The sequence below is a fragment of the Marmota monax genome, unplaced genomic scaffold (genome assembly GCF_021218885.2).
Source record: "Marmota monax isolate L192 unplaced genomic scaffold, Marmota_monax_Labrador192_F-V1.1 WCK01_AAM20220418_F8-fsc00043, whole genome shotgun sequence".
NCBI lineage: Eukaryota > Metazoa > Chordata > Mammalia > Rodentia > Sciuridae > Marmota > Marmota monax.
This window is the reverse complement of record NW_026691982.1, coordinates 9,562,213-9,587,743: the sequence shown is the minus strand read 5'-3', so window position 1 is coordinate 9,587,743 and position 25,531 is coordinate 9,562,213. Positions and strand designations below refer to the sequence as shown.

General features: G+C 39.3%; 1 protein-coding gene across 1 annotated transcript; it reads left to right on the top strand.

The window, feature by feature from the left end:
- Nucleotides 1-13,216: 13,216 nt before the first annotated feature.
- Gjb2 (gap junction protein beta 2) lies at nucleotides 13,217-18,972 on the top strand. The gene is made up of 2 exons (XM_046447638.2): nucleotides 13,217-13,447; nucleotides 16,895-18,972. The coding sequence occupies exon 2, from the start codon at nucleotides 16,917-16,919 to the stop codon at nucleotides 17,595-17,597; it is 681 nt and encodes a 226-aa protein (XP_046303594.1). The 5' UTR covers nucleotides 13,217-13,447; nucleotides 16,895-16,916; the 3' UTR covers nucleotides 17,598-18,972.
- Nucleotides 18,973-25,531: the final 6,559 nt, after the last annotated feature.

Below are 25,531 nucleotides of genomic sequence, written 5' to 3'. Positions count from 1 at the left end.
CTGTTGTGTATTTTAAAAAATAATAAAATCAATAAAAGATAATAAAAGAATAAAGAAATAGTAAAAACAAAAAAAAGAAAAGCAGGTGTTTGGCTGTTGTAAATAGAGGGGAAAAAGCAAACAGAACTTGAAAAAAATCAAGGGAAAGACTGAAAAATGGTGTGAGAACAAGAAGTCTTTTCTTTCTTTCTTTCTTTTTTCTTCTTTTTTTTTCCCCAAAAACCTTGAGAGCTTCATTGGGGTCTTTAAGTCAGACTGTCTCCCCTTCATATCTTCAAGTGACCTCTTAACAACTCCAGCTCAGTGAAACCCAGTCTACACCATTTCCCTCAGATTCCCTCTCAGTCAGTTGGGAAATGGTTGAGCAAATTAGAGTTGAACTATGTTGTGGAGTAATAAGAAGCTGTTAAACAAAACAAGACAGATCAATAAGCACTCATATGGCAAAACTGCATGTGCTATGAACCCTTGTGTGCACACATACAACTCCGGGTGTATGTGTGTCCAAAGATATAGAAGAGTAGACAATCTCACACCAAAAGGTTCATGAGCAGGACATAGACAAGACTTTCAATTTTCATTCTGCAGGATTCTGTACTTGTTTTTGTGTCAATTGCCTAGTACTTGTCCTTTAAAAAAATCAGTAAACAGTTAACTTACCCTGAAAAGAAATTTTCTTTGTACTAAGGCACAATGTTACCAAGTAGGTTTTTTTTTTTTTAACTGCAGATATAGCCATGTCACTTGTCAAATTATCAAATTGCTTCTATACTACCTGGTAAATAACATACAATTGTCCTTTAGTATCCACAGAGGATTAGTTCCAGGAGCCCTGCAGATACCAAAATCCTAGAATGTTCAAGTCCCTGATATAAAATGGTGTAGTGTTTGCATAGAGCCTAACTCATTCTTTCTTATTTTGAATCATCTCTAAATTACTCATAATACTTAAAGAAAAGTAAATACTGTGTACATAGTTGTTAATCTATAGAGGCTAGGGAATAATGATAAGGAACCTTCAGACAATAGAGGGCCTATTGTAATAGTAGTTATGATAAGAGGTAAGTAAAATAAAATAACTGTATAAATGCTACTATAAACTAAAATTTTGAGAGTTTCACAAGGGCAATTGATAAAAGGGCCTCCAAGGACAGCTATATCTGGGAGTCTCCTACAACTCCACATGCTAGTTCAGCAATGTACCAGAGGACAGACCAGAAACACCACGGACTTCAGAGGAATCATCAATCTATCACTATCTCAAATTATGTCATTTTTGTTTTTCAGTAATTACTAGTAATTACTTACAATTAATAAAAATTGTGATTCTTGTGTGAATCATAAGTGACCAGTGTTTATATCTATAAAACAAAATTGACAGCATCTGAACTTGCCCTATAACAATTCTGGGGATGAAGGAAAAAACTACCCACAAAATTCATTCAATAAACATGTGTGGCAGGAGTTCAAAGAGCATGCTAACAGGTACTATTTTTTGCTCAACAGGTGACATCCGTGCTGACTTCAGAAAGCAAAGAAAGATTTTATTTGTATCCCCACTGTGGACAGCTGACTTCTAGGCAATCAGGTGGTGGAGGAGAAGAAAGTCAGAAGCCTTGAAGAGGGACCTTGCCCTCATTTTTTCCAGCCTGACTCCTGGGAGTCCTTAGCAATAGGCTCAGGTTTGCTTGTTTTGCTTGGTCCTTATTTCCCTTTTATCCACGCACACTTCTCAACTCTCTAGAGCTCATGTGGACGATGTGAGGAGTGTGTTCTCTTCTCAGATCTATCAAATATTCACTGAATGACTTTGAAAGGACCGCAAGGGAACAAAACCATGTAGAAAGTGAGAGGTCTTTGCCACCCCTTATGGTATGCTCAGAGGTAATGCTCTAATTTTTAGGACTTTAGTTTGGGTTCTGTCTCCAGTGAAACTAAAATGGCATTTGTGTGAGTTATAAGTGACCAGTGTTTACATTTACAAATTCAGGGATCTATAATAAAATATTACAAATAAACTCTCAGGAATACAAAACAGAGTGTGTGCAATTTTTAATTTTTCTTTTAAATATAAACAATAATCTTCAGAATCTACAGTAGAAAAAATAATAAGCGATAGCCTAGAGTATTTCCTTATAGTGTAAAAAAATCAATACAGCCTAGAACATTTTTTATATCATTCAGGAATCAGTAATAATTTATATTTTAGAAATAAAAACAATTTCAGGAGCTAGAGACACACTCGATGGTAGAACACCTGCCTAATATACATGAGGCCATGGGTTCCGTACACAGAAGAAGAAAAAAATTGATTTCAACAAAGGCAATGGCTTATTATTACAAGAAACATAATCATTAAATAAAAATATGTTCAGGTCATTACATGTTGAAAATACATACATATATTTTATCAAAATAACAATTATTTTCAGTTAAAGCTCATGATCCAATAAAAGTAAACTTAGAAGTTCACCATAAATAAGTTTCATGTAATCCATCATTTGAAGTAATAAAATTCTAAAATTTTACCAAAAGATATTTATAAACAATTTTTTAAATTTATAAAATATGATAAGAATTGTTAACATTATCTTGTGTATGGTTTTATTTTTATTTATTTATTTTTTAACTTTTAACAGGATTTTCCATCTGGTAGACTTATTGTTATATCCCCTTCAAACACGATGCTTACCATATTTTAAAGATTACAGGCTGCCACTGAAAGAAAAATTTTATACAGTAACTGTATATCTAGGTTGAAAAACTATCCTACATGAAAAATATACTTAGATATCATGTGAATAAAGAAAAAGAAAACATGGTTCAATCTCCCATGGAAGACAATTTGGAAATTTCTATCAAAATTACAAATGTACTTATCTTTTGATCCAGCAAATCCAGGTCAGAGACATTATCCTATAGAGGGATCTGCATATGTATAAAATTATATATATATACACACATACATACACACACACATATACATACATATACATACACACAAGGCTAGTGATTACAATATTAGTTGGTATTATTTAACACTTAAATGTCAATAGAATTTACCAGTGAAGCCATCTGGACCTGGAATTTTCTCTATGAGAAAAATTTTTTGTGCTGGGGATGTGGCTCAAGTGATAGCACGCTCGCCTGGCATGCGTGCATTCCGGGTTCAATCCTCAGCACCACATACAAACAAAGATATTGTGTCTGCCAAAAAATAAATATTAAAAAATTTTCTCTCTTTTTCTCTTTAAAAAAAAGAAAGATTTTTCTATTATACATTCAATTTTCTTAGTGATAAATTTTCTATTTCTTTTTGTGTCCATTTTGATAAGTACGTTTTTAAAGGGATTTGTATTTTCCACTTCAATCAAGTTATTAAACTTATTGACATAATATTGTTCCTAATATTTCAGCTTTAATTCTTTACATATCTGTAGGATCTTCAATGATTTCCCTTCTTTCATTTTTTTAAATTTTTCTTAGTTGTCAATGGATATTTGACAAATATTTTATTTACTTATTTATTTATTTATATGCAGTGCTGAGAATAAGTGCTCACCACTGAGCTACAACCCCTGCCTTCCCCAATTTCATTTCTGATCCCATTGATTTCATTTCTCTCTCTCTCCCTCCCTCCCTCCCTCTCCCTCTCCCTCTCTCTCACCTCTCTCTTTTTGGTACTGAGGATTAAACCCAGGAGTGCTTAACCATTGAGCCACATCCCCAGCCCTTTTTTAAAATATTTTATTAGAGACAGGATCTTGCTGAGTTGCTAAGTGCCTCACTAAATTGCTGAAACTGGCTTTGAACTTGCTATCCTCCTGCCTCAGCCTCCTGAGCTGCTGGGGTTACAGGCATAGGCCACATTGGCCAGTCAACACATTTTTCTTTTTTTATTGATGGATCTTGCTAGGAATGCTAAAGATTGAATTGGTGTGGTGGTATTTGGAGATGGAGATTGTGAGAGAGAATTAGGTATAAATGAGGTCATAGGGGTGAATGAAGCCCCCATGATGGGATTAGTGCCTTCATAAGAGTTTGCTCTCCTCTCTCTTTGCTATGTGAGGACACCACAAGGAACCTACTTTCTGAAGCAAGGAAAAGAGCCCTCATCAGAACCTGATCACTCTGGAATCCTTCTGATCTGGACTTCCAGCCTCCAGAACTGAGAAAATAAATTTATGATATTTAATCTGCTCAGACTGTAGTATTTTGTTATGGCAGCCAGATCAAACTAACACAAGGAGTGTATTGATTTTATTAATATTTTCAGAGAACTAAACTTTGACTCACTTCGGTTTTCTCTATTATTTATTTTCTAGTTCACTGGGTTTTTTGTCTTTGTTATTTCCTAGAAAGGAACACTTACATTGTCTTTCATTTGTTCTTCATTTTAAACTCTTAAAGTGGAAATGTAGTAATCAATTTTAAACTTTTATGCTTTTTAAAAGCTATGTATTCAAAGCAAAAAAAATTTTCCTTTAGCACTGCTTCAGAGGCATCCAAAATTCTTGATACTTGTGTTTTTATTTCCATTCATTTAAAATCCTGTGGAGCTAGGGATGTGTCTCAGTGGTAGCATGCTTGCCTAGCATGCACAAGGCCCCGGGTTCAACCCCCAGCCTAAGTAAATTGCACACATAAATAAAAGTAAAATATTTAAATTTGTGATTTATTCTTTCACCCATGTATTATTGTTACTTAATTTCTAAATATTTGGCAATTTCTAGATATATAAATATAGATTTAGTTCTGCAAAACTCAGTGTTATTTCTATTCTTTGGAATTTATTGAATCTTGCTTCACAGTTCAGCACATTTTTTTCTCATATGTACTTGAAAAGCATGAGTATTATGCAGTGACTGCACATGGTATTCTATAAATGTAAGTGAAGTCAGGTTAATTGATAATATTGTTTAAATATTCTATACCCTTAATAATTATTGTGAACATGTTCTATCAATTACCCAGTTATTCTAACTATGAATATGGGTCTGCCATTTCTCCCTTCGGTGCCTTCAATTTTGCCTCATGTATTTTGGTACTCTGTTATTTAGTGGATACCCATGTAGGATTGATGTCTTCTTGAGGAAATGGCCCTTTTACCATTTGAAACATCTATTTAAATTCTCGTTATCTTAATTTGAATTATGTTTTTTGTGGAACAGTCACTGCTGCCTCGTTATGATTTGTTTGTACTATATATGGTTTATTTTAGTCTATCTATGTGTCTACTTCTATTAACTATTTTTCCCTCCTGATAATAGGTCTCTTTTTCCTGTTTCTTCACATGACTTGTAATTTTTTTTTTACTGAATGCTGGACATTGCACATAAAAGAATTTCCAATGGTGTTTTGCTTTTGTTTTTGTTTTGTTTTCCAGTGAATGCAAGTACTTCTCTTTGCCAGGTGGTTGGAATTAGAATCTGGTCATTCAGATTTATTTATTTGTTTGTTTATTTATTTGTTTGTTTTACTGGGGAATTGAACTGGGGTACATTATCCCCAGTGCTTTTTATTTTTTATTTTGAGACAAGGTCTAACTAAGTTGCTTAGGGTCTCACTGAATTGCTGACGCTGGCTTCAAAATTGTTATCCTCCTGCCTCGACCTGTGGAGCTGCTGGGATTACAGGTGTATACCACCACATGCAGAAATCAGATTTCAAGAGTAAAGTTGAGCTGAGACTAATTTGAAGTGTTAATTAAATTGGATGCATCTCTGATACCTAATGGAAACAAGGACATGTCAACTAACCTCACTATACATACCTTTCTATAACTTCACGGTGGAATGGCTTGCCTCTTTGATCTTGTCTGTATTTGAGTAAGAAGAAGGCTGAGAAACAGATTTCACATTACTTTGGCTCTTCTTTCATTCAATTCTAACATAGTTCCAAAATTCAAGAACTTGAAATTGTCTAGTTCTCCTTTCCAGACTTCCCTCCCACTGCCATTTTTGCAGTAAAATTGGGAGACAGTGATTGTTGAGTTAAACAATTTATTTTTGTATTTGGGTCAAGTATTTCTTGTCAGTTTTTGTTGGTATGATTAATACAAATTTAAAATGAGAAAAAGTTTATTTTGGCTTGATTTCAAAGATTTCAGTCTGTGGTTGGCTGGCTCTGTTGGCTTTGGGTCTGTGGTGATGCAGAACATCATGGTGGGAGTGAATGGTAGAGTAAAGCTGTCAGCTAATAGTAGCCAAGAAGCAGAGAGAGAGAAGGCCAGGGTTCCAATATCCCCTTCAAGTGTACATCTCTCATGACCTAAATCACCTCCACCAAGCCCAACCTCCTAACCATTCCACCAGAACCCAGCAGCTGGGGATCAAAAGGTCAACATATGAGCTTCTGGGGAACACTTAAGATTCAAACCATAACAGGTCACTTCCAAATGCCAAATAATATGGCCACTCACACTGTTATTAAAGTCTGGACTGATTTTTCCTTAAGTCTACCATCTGTTCATTTACAGAGACCTGCTTCTCTACCTTCCCACACATATAGGGTACTTCCCCCAGATATGGAAACAGCTGTGTCCAGCTCACCATCACTCCCTGTAATTCAGTTCTTCAAAGCTTACTCAGTTAAATGTGCTTTGGAATTGCCATAGAAAAGTATGATTTTCATATTATCAGGTTTTTATTATTTTTACCATGGGAATAATAGTATTCTGCATTCTGTATTCTAATGGGAAGCAGAAGCTATGAAAACAATAGCAAAAGAATGAAAACCATCCAAATATCAATCAATTATGGATTTTTAATTGTTATTATATAGTCAGATCAAGGAAAACATGTAAAAGAATGAGGAAAGTTTTTGTTTGTTTACATAAAAATATCCCCATCATAAATCAAATAAGAAAAGCAAAGTTTATTTTACCTTTCATGCAAAAGGAAGAAAAAAAGTAATGAATATTTATATAGATTCAAAACATGTATAGGTTTGAACCACATTCCTACATATCAGATGAACATTCTTCCATTTATAATAGGGTTGCATTCCATGGGCATACCATGATAACTTGACAATGTCATAAATCAAAAATATATCTAATGTACCAAACATCATAGTTTAGCAACACAGCACACAATAAAGTGTCAGTTGTTTCCCCTGTGATGTCTGGGCTGACTGGGGGGCTAACTGGAAGCTGCAGTTCACTGCCACCTGCCCAGAATCATGAGAAAAGATCATACCACACATCAATAGCCCAGGAAAAGACCCAAATGCAGAATTTGAAGAATGATTTCTACTGAATTCATTTTGCTTTCACTCCATCAATTCAAAAAATTGTAGGTTAAATCATCACAAGTCAAAAATCATCTGGATGTAAAAATTCTGAAAAGACAAAAACAAAATTAGTAAAAGTTGCCCAGGAAGGCCTTGAACTTACTATTTGTTGTTTTGTTTTGCTTTGCTTTGTTGGGGGAAGGAAGGCAGTAGTGCTGGGGATTGAACCCAGGGACTTACATAGTCTATGCAAGTGATCTACCACTGAGCTACACCCTCAGTCCCCATTTTGTATGTGGATTCTTAAGGCTCAATTTTTACTTGTATAAAATGAGATTTAAAACACTTTCTTCACAGAGTTCTGCCATCAAATGAACATTTGACACACTTTGAAATATCAAATCGTGGATAAATAATTAACGCGGACACCATTGTATTGGATTATACTCAGAGATTCCTTCATTTATGTGTATGTGCTTTTGTGTGTCAATTACATACTCTAAACTTAGTCACTCAATTATGTTGCATCCACAACAGTCTATTGTTTTTCTTTGGTAAACTGTAAGCAGGGATTGTGTCTTTTCAAAACCTATCAACCTAGTAGTCTACATACATGTTGTGCAGCATGTAAGAAAAAGTGAATATTTCCCACTGTATAATTATTAAGAGGCTAATATCAAGATTTTGCAGATTTCCCAATACTATCTCTACCCACCGAAAGTGTATATATGGGAACCCCATATCATCAAAATAGTCTAATATTCTAAATTCCACACCACCACTGATTCATTTCAAAGCCAGTAAAGAGATGATAAAAAGCATTATGTTTATTGCCTCCTCTTTTTCAAAGCACAGTTATCTAAAGTATGCTTTTGACATAAAAATTCTCCATCTGGTTATTTACATACAATCCACTAAAATGGCTCATTCATGAGTTTCTATTAGATACCACTGCACTATTTATATACCTTTTCAGACAAATTATTTTATTTAGTTTGTAAAACAACAATCAGATGTTATTAGTGCTTCTCAGATCAGAAAGGGGAGCCCTGGTGCAAGAAGTATAATGATAAATTGTCCTTTCCCAACCTGCAAAAAGTTCCTAAGCAGCCCATCCACCAACACATCTCACCAGGTAGGGGCTTGCTGCTGTGCTTGAGCTTAGACAAGGAGGCCACTCTTGGGGCTCCCATGCCTCTCCCCTTCCTAATAACATAATTTCACCTGCAGCCCAAAGTAATATATCTGCCCTGAAAATGGAATAGAACAGAGGCTTTCCAAGAGTTTTCCTAACAGCAACCTACAGCAGGAAATGCATTTTACACTGGATCCAGGACACATATAGCTAACAAACTTCTTATACAAAGCATTACTTACCCTTGCTTACAGCAACATACTCTACCTGGTGTGGTAGTGGTCACCTATAATCCAAGCTACTCCAGAGGCTGAGACAGGAGGATTGCAAGTTCACTGCTAGCCAAGGCAGCTAGCAACACTTTGTCTTAATTTTAAAAAATAAAATAAAAGGGCTGAGATTGTTGCTCCGTGGTAGAGCACCACTGGTGTTCAATTCCCAATAATTGTGTGGGGAGGATGCAGATTGGTACTTTATTTTCTATTCTATTTTACTTCATTTTTTCAAAGAAGGAAAAATTATTATACAGCCCATTAATGAGGTCAAAATCAGAAACTCTATACGATTATCCATGAAGTGTAAGCACCAAACAGAGGTTCCTGGCAAGTCTTCCCAGTGCCATCTACTGTGAGCTCCAGGTATTGCAAACCCTCCCCACCCTCTCCCACCTCCCTACCCATCCCCACCATCACCCCAGTCTTGGCACAGACTTTTAAAGAATTGAGATTAAATCAGAGAACACTTCTACCAAAGTGGAAATGGCTCTGAAACTAACATTTCATGCAAAGCTGCTGTAATCTATAAAATATAACATAACCTGTAACCAATAGTCCCTTGTCAAACGTATGACTGTTTTTCTTTTTTTTTTTTTCGTATGACTGTTTTTCTACAGCAGTATATATTGTGTTTTCTCTAACTTGTTCCAAAAACTATTCAAAATAATATAAATTACAATATTGCTGTGACATAAATTAGAATATAGAAATCTCCTTTTCTCCTCTGTGAATGATGCAATATTTCTGTGTTGACAAGCCACTGTATAACTTACAGAGTTTAATTTTTATATTCTATAGAAGTATATTTTTCCTATCAGTCAACCTAAGGAGTTACAGTTCTGCATTCATTTCTGACTAAAATGTGTTTTTGATGCAAATACATTTGGAAATATCTCTGTAATTTCTCCATGGTCTGCTTAAATAATCATAAAAGAGCCCACGTTCATCCAGCAAGGCTAATGCAGCAATTTTAATTTACCCAGAATATTTTATGTGTGAAATAAGAATAGAATGAAAAAGCAACAAAATGCTTATGACTATTTGTCACAACTAAAAGTAACAATTTTAAATGAGACGTCTTTAATTTGAAAGTAAAGAGAACAATTAAATTAGTGAAGTCTGAAATCTTATTCTTTTTTTACCCTTTGAATGTAACAATTGAATTTTCCCCCTAAATAATCTGACATTAACAATTTTCAGAAAACATAGTGAGGGTGTGATTCAATGATGCAGAGAGAAATTATTAGTGAAACAGTGTTCCCTATAATAATCACCTACAAAGATTAAAAAGGTTCACAGGAGAACCACTCCTGCATTGAAATTACATTATCATATGTAAGTTGTTATTAATTATCCAGGGATGCCAGAGGGCTCTTCGGTTTCCAACTGCTATTTTGGGAAAGGCTGAATTTTCTCTTTTTTTAACCAGTTATAAATATGATTAATATTTCATCATTAAAGTCAAGAAAAGAGGGTGTGGCCCTATAGCTAATGGATTCAACTTGCCCTAAAACTGCCAACTAGTAGGCAGGGGCTCCATGCTATTAAGTCTCTTCTCATATTGCAACATTTTCTGCCATCAGATGATTTGTGAGTCAGAAATGTAACTGATATATTTTTAATGTGCACTCAGAGCATCCTTCCCAGGGGGAATTCAGAAGGTTGCACCAACAGGCAGGAGGCAAATAATCATTCATCAAAATGTCAAGAAATATGATTTATCTAGCACTGATTTCTTGCACAACAATCAGTTCTTTCTACTGGATTTATTTTAAAACAACTGTCAAATTAAAATACAAATAGCTTTAAATGTTAGACTTTTCACCTTATAATCTTACAAGTGCATCATTTGCAACATCTGCATAAAAGTTCAGTTCAATCATAATGGACCCGGATTTACCTACTTGGTACTAACATATGTAAAATTAGCATTCATTTCTCTTTGATGTGACAAGGTGTGGCTGTCACAGATCCTCACTGGTTAATCATCAATAGTTACTCCACAGGTCCCTGTTCTTCCCTGGCCATTGTCCATCCTATTAGTTTCATTCAAAATCAAACTGGGAGATACCAGAGTTCTTTGCTTAAAGCCAAGCCCAAAACTATTCTGTGTCTGGTTAATCCCTACCAATTAATGAGTTAAAGTTGAGTTGGTCAGCAGCAGGTATGTCCAGAGCTCTACTGATCTCACGAAGGAGTAGGAAGGATTGGGGTAGAGGAGAAGGGCTGACTGGTGCTGAGCTTCTCTGGGACTAAAGTGTCAAAAGATGAAAACAGGAATGAGAAAATTATGGTTTATTTCCAATGCTTACATTTACCAACGTAATACTTTTAATAGAAAAAAAATGCAGCAGTATGACAGTCCTATTTACAAAATGACTACAGGATTTATTTTTTTAAATATTAATTTGTGGTGCGATCTGCTAATTGGGTATATATCTAAGTTCATTTGGAGATGATCTCAAATATCCAAACCTTTCCCTACTATTTTTCATCTTACCTTCTTCTCTTTTTTTCTCCCCTACTCTGGAAGACACACACATACACAAAATTTCCTGCCCTCGGAGAACTCCAAAGCTACTTAGGAAGAAAACACCAATACAAAGAAAAACAACAAAAATCATGGAAAACAGAATAAAATCAAGTGTTGAATTGTAACTGAAGACTTCAGAGCCGTAGGAGTTTTGACTATAAATTCCAAAATATGAAGTGATAGTTAGCCAACAATACACAATCATTATTCAAATTTAGAGAATCAAATAAAGGAATACAAGGGAAAGAAAGCTGAACTTGTCATTGTGATATGGGCACTAAAGCCTAAGATGAAATTTTTCATTGAGGGAAAATCAATTTGCAATCTCCAAACCATCTTTACCAGCCAGCGTCCTACACTGGCTTTTTTCATTCTAACCCAGCCAGGACTTCAATAGATTCCTAACAACACTGACCCTAAGAGAGTAAAGGGAGAGCTCACCGGCCAGCTACTCCACTCCAAGACCTCTCAACCCTAAGGTGTGTTCAGGCCAGGAAGTTGCCTCCACAGGACTGGCCTAATTTCTCACAAGCTGATTCAGCACATCTCTCCAGTGGCAGGGCTTTGGGCAGCTCCTGGGGCTTTGTCTCTTCATGAACAGACACTCCCTCTTAGACTAAGACTTAGAACTAGAAGGTGAGGTAGTAGCCACGGTAACCACGGTACTCACGTTCACCCATGCAAGAACGGCAGATGTCGGCTTATGGCCTACGGGGCTCCAGCTTTGCAAGGAAAAGTCAATACCTTCACGCAAACTATGGTAATCATGGGAAATCCATTTCTGCCTTGTCAGGATGAATCATCCTCACTTCAGGTAGAACTGACCTGAGAAAACCCTGCGTGAGAATGTGCAGCCTGCTCCTCTAAGAACTGGCTGCTCTGCAGGAATCATGAAGCAAGGAGTGGGAGGAGACTGGACAAACGTGGCCTACTCCTCACATTAATTTCTCATCTGACTTCCTGTCACTAGCATCTCAAGACATCAAAATGCCCAACCAAATACCCAACACTAAGTCCTCACACTGAGGCATCAAGCTTCGCAGAGAAAGAACTAAAGTGTGCGGGACATGTTTCCCAGAAGCTTCTCCAGAAATCCTATCAGTACCCCTTCTAGCAGTATGTGTACTGGGAGGGAGGGATGGGATTGGTAGACTTCATTCTGTGCTCTTTCTTTTCTGAATAATCTGGGCAACTACCCCTCCACCCCCCGCAAAAAAAAAAAAAAAAGTAACCTCCTTGCAATTTCCCAATTGTGGAAAGAGGATGAAGCTGTCAGGGTCCGAGCCAGAGCACCCTCTGCAGATGGCCGGACGACTCCCTCTAGGCAGGCAGAGACCCTGTGGCCAGCTTTGGCAAAAAGAAGCAAGACTTGTCACCTCCACACACACCCATTCTTGGCTCTTGACATACCCTTCAAAGTGATAGAATTAAATAGGTAACTCAGAGAAATACAAGTGGGGATTTAGCCAACACTGATGGCGCCCCATCTTCGCTGGCCCTGAACCCAATTTCCAGAGGCCCTGAGCCCTGCTCTGTGGTTCCCCTAAGTGACAGCCTCTCATGCACTGGAATCTCAAGACTTGCAAATACATTTTCACATCGTTGGAACGCCTGCTTAAATAATAATAAACAGAACTTCAAATGCAATAGTAGTCTTGAACTAGTAGGAGTAGAAATAACATCAACAACTACTCTTCAAACCCACCTACTCCTTCAAATGCAGGGAGCTGGGGCTTTGCGTCCTCCTAGGTGGAGACGCAAAGCCTTAGCTGGCTCCGCCTGGCCTGCCCAGGGGCTGAAGGGGAGGAAATAGGGCATTCGTGGAGCCCTGGACTCTAGGAAAGCTCCAGAGGGTCACAAGGGAACTCCGGAGGCTTAGAGGCTTTGGTGACCTCTTGGGGTTCGGGGGCCCCAAGAAGCTTCAGGAGCCGGGGAGGCCCGGAGTGCCCCGCCCGAGGCGCTGGGGGGGGGGCGGTGCGGGCGGCAAGGAGCCGCCCCCTCCGTAACTTTCTCGGTAGCTCCAGGGAAGAGGCGGGGTGTGGGGTGCGGTTAAAAGGCGGCGCTGCAGCAGACAGGTGTTGAAGACCCGCAGCGCCCAGCGCGCTCCGCTGTCCCGACTCGGAGCCAGTCGGCTGCGCTCCGGCCTGCTACAAGCGAGCGCGGAGCCGGCCCCCGCCCAGGACTAGCCCCAGATCCGAGGGAGCGCCCCAGTAGCTGCCAGAGACCCCTCGCCGCCCGCCGGGCCCCGCCGCACGCTCTCTCCGGACGCAGGTGAGGCCGCGGACCGGCGTACCCCGCTCACAGCTGTACGCCGGGCGCCGACCTGTGATGCCTCGGGGTGGTCTAGGCCAGGAGACTCAAAGCCGAGAGGGACTTGGGGAAGGCCGGGGAAACTAAGCCCGGATGCCCAACCGCCGAGGTCTGGGGACCCCTAGGGTCTGGCGAGGAGTTCGTAGGAGCGAGTCGTGACTGCTGCCTGGGGGCTGGAGGCAAGTGGCGAGAGTACATTTCTGGGCAGGAGTATCATGGGCTGAACTCTGGAAGTTGAATGGGGCTGCCTGGGCTGGGTTTGCAGTGGCGGCTGGGGAAAGGGACGAGGTGGCACAACCCCCGACCTAGAAATCGAGTTTGGCGCGTGGTGCGCGTATCAGAGGAAAAAAGGGGGACCAGGCCAACCTATGTGGCGTCTGTTGCCGATATTACTAGGGGCTAATTCCCCCCACAGTCTTCTGGCTACTTTATCTGCCACCACCAAAAGTTTTAAATTAACCAAAACCTTTTTTTAGAAAGCAAACTCACTTTAGTTTGTTAAGCAGGAAGCCTCCACGGGAAGAAACTGACCTTTACCTCCTCGCATTCTCTTTGCAAAGAAAGTACTGGGGTGAAGTCGGGGCGATTACCTAGAACTCGCACCTAATACAGTTCCTGGGACAGGGCCGAGCGGAGGCTAAACATGGGTCAGGACTTTGGTTGCTTTTCTTTTTTTTTTTTTTTTTAAACACAAGAGCTTTTGCTTCCTGGAGAAGTTCTCCAACTGGAAGGAAAACTCATAGGACACTTACTCTCAGAGGAGTTGGTGTGCAGTTGAGAAATATGTCCTTTTAGGATGCTTGCATCAGTCCCTCCGTCGCCCCTTATGGAGGTGGGGAATAAGCCTGCCCAGTGAGCTTTTTCCAGATTCCTCAGAGCTGGACTTTAGGACCTGAGACTATCTTGAGATGTGTAGGACAGCCATGCCTCCATGTGCCCTTTGAGTCCATTTTAAAACTGTGTTAAGTCAATCACAATTAAAGACACTTGTAAGAAGGTGGGGAGCTGTGTAGGGACAGGTCCTTTAGGTGGACCCACCAGTCAGGTAAGGGGTGGGAAGGTAAGGGGCAAATAACTCCTTGTTCCTTTTCTGGAACTGGGTGATTCACCTAGTGCCTTCCCAAAAGAAGTGAACCAACCCCTGGACTCGTGCTCTGGCAATGCTCCAAGCAATTGCAGAGTGGCCTGGGCCAGGTAGGAACCTGCATGTGACTGCCCAAGTCAGGAGGCCAGGAGAGCAGCTCTGGGGCAAATTTGTACATTAAGAATAATTTCACCCTGCTTTTTTAGTCCATCTTACCTTGTTATTCTTATCCCATTGGGGGCTCAAATTTTAATTTATTCCTCTTCTTGAAAGGGCCTTTAAAGCAGGTAGCAAGCAGTAATGTGGGTGCAATGGCATGCACCTGTAGTCTCAGCTACTTGGAAGGCTGAGGCTGAAGGATCACTTGAGCCCAGAAGTTGGAAACCAGCCTGGTCAAGATAGCAATACTCAAAAAACAAGTAGCTATAACTTTGGTTTTAGAACAACATCAAGATAGAGGTTACTTGGAACTGTATTTTTCTCAACTGAGGGTGACTAGACTGTTCTATAGAAATGTATAGGATCTGTGTTTGATGCTATAGAGTTGGGCCAAGCATAAATCCCAAATTCCCCTTCCACCTCCATAGTTTTGACCAGGTATATGGAGGCTTATTTCAATGAGTGTCCTGTTTTCCCTTTAGTGAGTGCATGAAAAACTGAAAATTCTAATTCCAGGAGATGGTTTTATTAAAATCTGAATGCTGTTTCTTTCAGTGGTTTTGCTGTTGAAGGCAGTATTAGATTGAGCTGTGAGACTTTTCAAAGGACAACTGACTCACGTAAGGGCCTCTCTGACAGTCTGAATTTAAATGGGTCAGGGCTGAACCTGAACTAAATCACTATATTTTTTTCTAGTGACATTTCTTCTTTCAAACTGAATGAGGCTAAATGTTTTACCATTTCCGTATATTTCAGTCTGACTTAACTTTCTTGCCCAGGGCTCTTCTGCCTCCTCTGATCAAGGTGGCATTGAATAGGTTCAGTCAGATCTTGGTGTCCCACAGCAGCAACTGTAGGTAATGAGAGACAATCAGTCTGAGCCTGCCTTGAGAGTCCAGCAGGAAACAGGATGCAACTTGCCTAAAATCAGGAGCGCAGGATGCTTTTAAGTAAGAGAAGGAGGATTCATTACAGCTTAGAAAGGGTGGAAAAGAGGTGACTCATGAGGACTGTGGAGAGGATGGAATCTTGTTTAGAAGAGAAGTTGATTGTGTCAGACAGGGTGTAGCTATGAATCAATGAAGACAGTTCATATCCTGGGATGAAATAGAAGGCCTCTGGCTCATGGAAGATTATCCATGGGCCCCTTCACACCTGCTTTCAGTAAGGAGTATGTTACCCCAGCAGATTTTGGTTCTAAACTACAACAATGATAGGCTTCATTGGACCAGCAATGGGGAACCACTGGTTGGATTTTTGGTCATTTTTCATAATGTGTCTCTTAGAAATACTTCTAACCATAACCCATAACAACAATGCTGTTGCAACACTTATCTAAACCGATACTCTGAGTACTAACCAGTCAGTCCCAATGTGACAGTGAGGCCACCAACCTGTACACAAAAATCCATGCACAGAGCAACTTTTCTACTTGAAGAGACCATTTATTCCTACTTTTCTCCATATAGAAGAAGGAATCAAGGCCCTTGGTGAAATGTTAACTTGCAGGGGGTGTCAAATGTAAATATAACCATTTGTAATAACCATTTCACTGCTACATCCCAAGCCTATGAAAATGAACTGAAATATTTTTAGTAAAGGGATTCTGCAGCGAAAATTGACACAACACTGGATTAGGTGGACTTCCATAAATTATATCACCTGAACTTGGCCTCTCAGCATTTAAGGTAAAGTTGGTCAAAACTAGGGCAGTTCCACTGGTACAGTCCAAAACTTGTTGCTACCAGTGGATCTAACTATTGAACCCTGAGTGGCTGTGGTGGAGTTGGGAATATCCCAGGAGAATCTGTGGAAGAATCAATAGATTTGGTCAGAACTCATTTGTACCTTTAAGCTAACAAGTACTTTGCATTGGTGTACCCCATACCCCAAATATTTATTATATGCTAAAGATTGGGTGAATTACTCAAGTGAACAAGCTACTCATTATTAGAGAACATATAGAAACTTGTTCAAGATTGTTTAGGAGCTGTATATTTAATCCTGTGGCAAACCAAATTGGTTTTGCCCTCACCATTTTGGAGGAGGATAGAGTCAGTGCTCAGGAAGAGATTTAAAAGTGCTTACTTTCCTAGACCCAGAGAAATTATCCAGATTCTGTCCAGACTAGTGATCTCTATGTCATGTTCATTTTTCTTTTCTAGCACCAACCTCCCAGAGAACAGGATGGATTGGGGCACACTACAGACTATCCTGGGGGGTGTCAACAAACACTCCACCAGTATTGGTAAAATCTGGCTCACTGTCCTCTTCATTTTTCGCATCATGATCCTTGTGGTGGCTGCCAAGGAGGTATGGGGAGATGAGCAAGCTGATTTTATCTGTAATACTCTCCAGCCTGGCTGCAAAAATGTTTGCTATGACCACCACTTCCCCATCTCTCACATCCGGCTTTGGGCACTGCAGCTGATCTTTGTGTCCACACCAGCACTCCTGGTGGCCATGCATGTGGCCTACCGGAGACATGAGAAGAAAAGAAAGTTCATGAAGGGAGAGATGAAGAATGAATATAAGGACATTGAAGAGATCAAAACCCAGAAGGTTCGTATTGAAGGGTCCCTGTGGTGGACCTACACCAGCAGCATCTTCTTCCGGGTCATCTTTGAAGCTGTCTTCATGTATGTCTTTTACGTCATGTACAATGGCTTCTTCATGCAGCGTCTGGTGAAGTGTAACGCCTGGCCTTGTCCCAATACGGTGGACTGCTTTATTTCCAGGCCCACAGAAAAGACTGTCTTTACGGTGTTCATGATTGCAGTATCTGGAATATGTATCCTGCTAAATGTCACAGAATTGTGTTATTTGCTCATTAGATACTGCTCAGGGAAGTCCAGAAAACCAGTTTAATACATTTGCCCAGCTGTTAGAAAAAGATTGCATGAAAGGATGAAGCAACCTGTGCTTAGCTGTCAAGGTTCAGTCACCAGCATTTCCCAAGACAAAGATTCCCATCTTAAATGCAACCATTCAACCCCCTCCCCAGGAGGCCTCACATGAAACTCCAGATGCCTCCATGGGGCTCTACCCTCCCAAAGCTCCAAAATAAAGCCCTAACTCTATGCCTGTATTAATTTTTACTAAAGTTAGTTCCAGTAAGATCCTGTGTTGGTAGGGCTTATTCCTGTAAGATATTTTCATATTTTAAACAAAGGATTCTGGTATTTGTTTCTTCTTTGGGGAAGGGAGAGAGAAAGAGCCAGGTTATAAAAGAAATGCTGAGAAAGTTCAAGTGCTTCCCTTTGAATACTTTTGCCAAGTTTCCCCCAGTTAAAGGTGAACATAGAAAATTGTGGTTCTTTTATTTGCTTTGGAAGTTTTAATCTGTAACAATGGACAAAGTTATCTAATGCTTCAAGCTCTGTTGTCCTTTTTTTTTTTTTTAATGAAGACTTTAAAATAAGATAGGTTCTTTTGATGTATTGGAAACCATTATATGTTCCTCCTATTTCAAAGTCTCAGATTGTGATATGTAAATGGTTTGTATTAGATCCTACAATTTAATTTAAAAGATGGCCTTTTGGTTATGAGTACTTTGCAGTGCTGCCAAGAGGCAGCCTGCTATATTAATAGTGATTATGTTGTGCACAACAACGTTGCAGCCTCTCTCAAGACAAACTAGAAGTTCTTAGTGATGGCCTATGATAGCAGATGGCCTCTTTTCAAAAATTTTAGTTTTGCATAAGTACAGACTAGAGATACCACCAGTTACTACTTGCAACAAGGCTGACTCAACATCCTCTCTTCTCCTCCAACATTTGCCTTCTTCATTACTGTGGTACATAGTACCCAACCTCAAAAGAACACTGATTTAAAGAGGTTGCGCCGGAATTGTTTTGCCACAGTACAATTTAATGGTGCAGAACAAAAGGGGGTTGGGAGACAGGGGGGTTTACTATTTTTAAAGAACCAATGGAAAGACTAGACTCTAAAGTCTGTTGATTAAAAATGAGTTTTTTTCTACTTTGAATATTTGTTTGCTGTTCTCTTCAGCATCCATTTTTTTAAGTGAAAATAGAATTATAATAGGCCTTTGTAGAAATAGAAACTAGGGTTTAGATCAATATGTAATAGTTTAATAGGACAAATTGAATCCTGATATTACCATTATGCTTGACATTTCCAAAAAACAATAATCGACATAACTTCAATGAGGGGAAACATTTTCCTGTTGGCAAAAAATAGTAATGTAAGACCATTTTGTAATAATAAATAGCTTTCATTACTTGCTTGTTACTGAAATACTTTTGTAAAGTCTCAAATATCACTTAAAATGTTAAAATATAACTAATACACACACTGATTCTTTAAAATCTAAGTTTTTGTAAAATATCAAATTTTAACTTAATATTTTGCATAAGTATATTCATATTTTATATTTGATAACATCTCATGAGTATATTAACAGGTTATATCTACCCACTGTTCTGGGATTCTTCTGCTTCAGTTAAAGCAAAACCTCTGTGACTAAAAAAAATATTGGTAAGAAAGGAAGAAAAAGATTATTTCTGTCCAAACTCATGCCATTTCTCACAGATTTTGACTAACACCATCCTAAGGAGGATACAATGTGAAGATTAGAAAAAGCTGAGAGAATACTAAACTTGGGTTAGTTATGTGGTCAGTTTGGCTCCTAGATGAATCACAGGACTTAAAAAATTTAAAATATTCTTCATATATAGAATTCATATTAAAAAAATTAAACTGTCCTTCCTGAAGAAAACTGGCTGAGGCATGAAAAAAAAAGTTCTTCTAAGGTACCTTTTCCATGGAAATTTATTTCTCTCTAGTAGTATGTAACCAAAGCTGGCTTATGAAACTGCTTTGTGTTTCTTGGTGGTCATACCAAGGGAAATACACCTGCCAGACCAGCCTGTCTGAGCATGACTGACTGTATGTGTGCAGCTGTCTCCAGATGGCCACCAATGCCTATGTCCTTCGAGGTACAAGCTTTCTGTCCAAGGCTTCAAAGCATTTCACACATCAATAATTGAGTATTTTATAGAGTGCCATACATTTTAAAAATGAATTTAAAAGGATAAAAAGAAGCCCACTTCCCACCTAGGTATTAGAAAAGAGGTACATAATCCCTACCTACTTTTCAAAGTGCCCTGCACATAGGCTGTTATAATAACTCACAACTTTTTAAATAGCTAGTTTCACTCCTACAAACTATGAAGATTATTACTCTCAAGGTATTAAAAGACAGAGCCCAAGTAATTACAGACCACTACTGCCCATTTTAAAGAACCGATAAAAAGGTCTGGACATATGCCTGAAAATTAAAGTTTGAACTCTGAAAGCAATAATTCCAAATCTGTATTTGTATCTCAAATCAATGATTAGCAATTTGTATGGGGAAAAAAAATCCTGTTTAGAAGGGTGTCCTGCCAGCTGAGCCCTCCATGTGTATGAGCTCTGGTGGTTTATAAGCAGTGAGTACAGCCAAGTGACAATTTTACCTGCATGAGATTCATTAACAAACTAGAGAACAATTGTCAAACAATTCTTCATAGATGTGCACTTTCAAAAGACAGGCCACAGCTGGTGTGAGTGGATCAGGTCTACTCAGAGGGCCAATGGTGTGTTCTGTAGAAGTCCTTGGCCTGAGCTGCCCTAGTCACTGTCCCTAACCAAGTCATCCACCAGAAAGCAGCCAGCAAATTCTGAGAGCTAGAAGTGTAGATGGGAGCTCACTCACTCTAACCTCAATTTCCTTATCCTACAATGGGCTTCCTGAATACTTCCCAAATTTAGTGGCAGTCAAATGAGAAAACTTATGTAAAATCTCTTCACCTAGGATGGCACTAAGAAAGATATATTGTCATCTCTTTTCCACTTGATAAATCCCAAGCTGGAGAAATGATGGATGATTTTTTAGGTAGGAAGGACTCTAACAAAGTTTGATCACCTGGAAGCTTGAAAAAAAATACACATTTACACAAAGTCTGAAAAAAAAAAGTATGAGGCAGGGGTAAGAGAGACCAGCCACATCAGCATTGGGTAGAATGGCTGAGTGCAGATACAGCAACAGAAAAAAAGATAAGGTGATGACAGCTATGTTAGTCCATAATTCAAGAAACTCAACATTGTAACAAAGAAAGGTATTGATTTGCTGGCCAAGGTCTCTACCGTTCATATGTATCACCAAATACTTTTACATCTATTCTCCTTGTTCATCCCCACAGCAGCACTAAAGTGTTAGGCTATTAGGCTTACTTCTACGGAATGCATCGAGAAGATGCAGCTCAACAAGACAACATATCAAGTCCAAAAGCCAACAGCAGCCCGTCCTACTATATAAAGGAGATGGATTGGACCTGTTGGTCCAATAGGAGTCCTTCCCCAGCCCATCTTTCCTAATGTTGATAAGATTCAGGAGACAATTTCAACTTCATGAGACATTCTATTCCATCCCACATATTGTTAATGATTCATTTCCTTAGGTGATACATATTGCACACCAACTAAGTGCCAGGAAATATTAGGTACTGGGTCTATAACTTTGAACAAAACAAAAGCTCAGCTTTCTTGATGAAGGAGGCAGACTGTAAAAAAATCCCTGCAGATACTATCTGCTATTGGAAAGTGATGGAGAAAAATAAGACCATGTAAGGGAAACAGGAAGTGCCTGGGCACCCAAAAAATGCTACTTAAGGTAGGCTGATCGGGGAAGGTCTCTCTGTTGACACCTACAGGAACTGGGTAACAAACAACAACATAAATATCTTAGGAAAGTGTCCTAGTGAAAGAGGAAGGTCAGGACATCACAGTGTGGCTTGATGGGAGGAAATGAGACCAAACAAGAAGGCAATTGGGTCAGATGTGGTGTGCGGGCCACTGTGAGGACTTACAATTGCAAGACTCTTTCCCATGTTATGCCCAAATCTGCCTCCTTACTGCACCTGTTCTGTAGCATTTGTTCTGCCCTCTCTTGGTAGACCAGAAATAAGTCTACTTTCTACTCCAGCACCCTGAAAATGGCTGAGAATAGAGCCAAATTCAATCTTGACTTTATTCTCTATTTACACAGCTTCACATTCCCCAATTAGATATTTATTTACTTATGCAATATTAAGCTACTGCTGTGTACTGCCCTACTAGGTAAAGACTGCCTTAAGCTTCCCTAAGAAAGAATGAAGAGCATTCTCTGATTGTCAAGCTGTAGTGACTGCCAGAAGAGTCCTCCTCATGGCAGGAAATACACACTTTATGGTAGCACCATGGAATCACTGTTATGGATATATTAGGTAATTTCCATTTATCATTTTAACAGCTTTATCAACTTTGCTCAGTTTAAAGCAAAAAGGCAACAATGTAACTTGTATAATTATAGACAATATATAATTTCATTTTAAATAATACAGAAACATACAAAATCAAAAGGGAAATTCAGAGCCAGGTGGTGGTGTGCACCTGTAATTCCAGCAAGTCAGAAGACTGAGGCAGGAGGATCACAAATTGGAGACCAGCCTGGGCAACTGGGTGAGACTGTGTCTTAAAATTAAAAATTTTTTTAAAAAGAGTTGGAGATGTAAAACACCTTGGGTTCAATCCCTAGTACTAGAAAATAAAAGGGGAAGGGGAGAATTCAGTCTCATTTCACTCTCCTATCCAGTAATCTCAGTATCCACATCTCAATGTATATACTTCATATTTTTTCCATATAATTATACAAACAGACTGTCCCCCAACCAACCATGGTTAAATTTAGGATTTTAAAACTTTCTGATGGTGTAAAAGCAGTACACATATAGTAGAAATAATACCTTGAATTTTTAACTTAGATCTTTTCCTGGGTTTGAGCACCATGTGGGCGGATCCTCTCTCAATGCTGGGCAGTGACAGCAACAGAGACCACATCCTAATTCCCCATCACCCCACCCCCCCAAAAGCTCCATGAACACCAGAGAAAATAACCAACACTCTATGGTATGCTATGTTGCTAAGCTATGTTTGTAGGTTGATGGATTAAATGAATTTTCAATTTAAAATACTTTCAACTTACAGTGGGGTTATAGTATATAACCCCATCAGAAGTAAAGGAACCTCTTTACTTATATACATACACACAAAAGCATACATAATGATTTTGGTTAGCACTTCCTATATCATTTTTCTCAGTGATATTTTCCTATTTAGTAATGTGCCTTGGAAATCTTTCAAGATCAGTATATATAAATATTTATTCTTTCAACAATGTACATTGTCCCATAGAATGACAGAGTTGTGTTATTTAACCATCTCCTTGTTCAGGAACAGTTATGCCATTTCCAATTTTTCATAAAACTGCCCTTCCACCCCCTATCAAAACAGATTTTCCCTTTGCAGTTAAATACATTTTTCTAACCTACATTCATGGCTGTCCATTTTCCATGTTAAGCCTCATCTTACTGGTTTTGCCTCATCTTCCTGGTTCTGGCTCATCCTTCTGGTTCATCCAGATCTTTTTGAATCGTGTCTTCAGTTTATTAGCAGTTCCATCCAACTTTACGGCATCTGTCAGTTTAATGAGCGTGCTTTCTCTGTGGTCACTTAAGCCAATAAAAATGTTGAATGTGGAATGCCACCAAAGATTTCTTTCTAGCTCCACATGAGTTCATTTACCAAAGAGATTCAAGATTGAAGTTTTAAGAATAAATGTACTAAGCCACATTTAGTTTGCAAGTTTCCACCATGACAGTAAGGCTTTGTCAAGTGTTTTGCAAAAAAAAAAAATTATCTAAGCATGTCTACCATTTCATTAATCATTTTCAAAATACATTTAACAAGATCTTCATATGAGCAGAGCATTATTCTAGGCCTCTAGGACACAAAGATGGATTTGAAAGGAGGTCATAATGCAGGTGACAGATGCATATAAAATGGGTACTTTACAAAACATTACAGTTTGTGGCAAGCTGGAAATGAAAGGTGCAACAAAGCCTTCAAGAGGTCAGGACATTGAAATGGTTATTTTGATTTTCTTGAAGGTCCCAGGAACAACTTCATGAAAATTAAATCACAAAAGACCACAGGCTTTTGCCAGAAAACGACCTCAGACTGGTGGTTAGTTTGATATTTTGGTTTCTTTGAAAAGTTAATTTATCAAAGACTCGTTTTGCTACTTGATATTATAACTGGCTGAAGGATTTCTTGGAAGCCCTTTGTGCAGACTAGAACCTGCAATGATGTGTAAAGCCTCTCTCTGCTGCCATCTTCTGTCTATAAGGAGTTAGGACACTGCCTCTTTCCAAACCCCTGGGGCACCAGTGCCTATCTAAGAAATTCCTCCCCGTGAATAGCCACTTTTATCCCTCCATAAAAACCTCATTGTTGCCATTGTTCAGGAGTTTGTATTTCCAGTTTGTGGATACCTACCCATTGTTGTTTTGTTAGATTAACCATAAAAAATGAAAAACACAAGTTCACACAAACACAACTATTTCTTCTCACCAACAGTATAATTTATAAGCAAAAGAAGTACAATATCAGTAAATGTTTATAATCTCACAGTTATACTTAGTGGCTTTCTACAAGGTTCTTTTTAGTTTTTCCTCAGACTTCACTAACAATTCTGCCACTTAGGACCGTAAATGCCATGAAATCAGATTACTTCTTTCTCAACACTAGTCCATGCAGGGAAATTTCCCTATTTAAAAAAAAAAAAAAAAAGTTTAAATTGTTATCTTAACCAGATAATAATTTATACATTGTTATGCATACCTGTAATCCCAGCTACTCCAGAGGCTGAGACAGGGGGATTGCAAGTTCAAAGTCAGCCTTGGCAACTTAGTGAGACCCTGTCTCAAAATAAAATAAAAAGGGCTGGGGATGAAACTCAATGATAAAGTGCCCCTAAGTTCAATTCCCAGTACCATCACAAAAAAAAAGTCATTGTCTAATATTAAGATGGCAGCTCTTTAAAGAGTCAGCATCATTTGGTTTTAATAGTTTTATATTCGTAAGGAGAGAAATCACTCAAAAATTTCACTCTCTGTTAATTGCAATGTCTCTTTTTAAAAACCTAAAATATGGGTTTATGGAAATTTTGAATCACAGTAACTCAAGAAAGAATTTTTCCGGGATCCAACATGGCAGCGAGAGGGGAGGCAGCGCTTTCAGTACCTCCTCAACAACGGGGTCAGAGAGACGCATGGATTCGCTTAGATTCGACCTGCTGAGAAACTCCTAGCAAAATTCCACTAAAGAGAGACTGGCCGGGAATCGGTAGGATTTTTGGAGGTGACAGTTTGCGCTAGACGAGTGAATCTCCACCACGCAGCGCAGAGGTCCAGACCCGCCAGCCGCTGCCCGCGCGACTCGGCGACTGTCGGCTGCCTGCACGCGGCCCCCGCGTCAGGGCAGATAGCCTCCGAGGCGCAGCGCAGCGGGAGCGGTGCAGGGACTCTAGGAAGAGGTCTCTCGCCAAGCCTTCATGAAATAGCGAACCGGGAGCTGAAATCAACCAGAGACAGACCAGTCCCACCCCTCCCTTCGGACACTCCGGCAAGGAGCCTGGGGCCCGCCATAGCAGAGAGGTGACATCACCAAAGTTCCGCCAACAGAATTCCTTCCCAGCGGAATCCACGTTAGCAGGTGTGTGACTCCCACCCCCTCCAGATACAAGCAGCCAGGAAACCTCGGGAATCTCTCCGGGGGCGTGTCTGTAGGGAAGCAGAGGGGATTCCAGATCCCCACCTCCCCTTAACACCAGCGGCGACACCCAAGATCTTAGCCGCCAGTTTCTGGGGGCGTGCCCACCAAAGGTGTCCGGAAAAATTAAACTGTTGGTTCCCAGATCA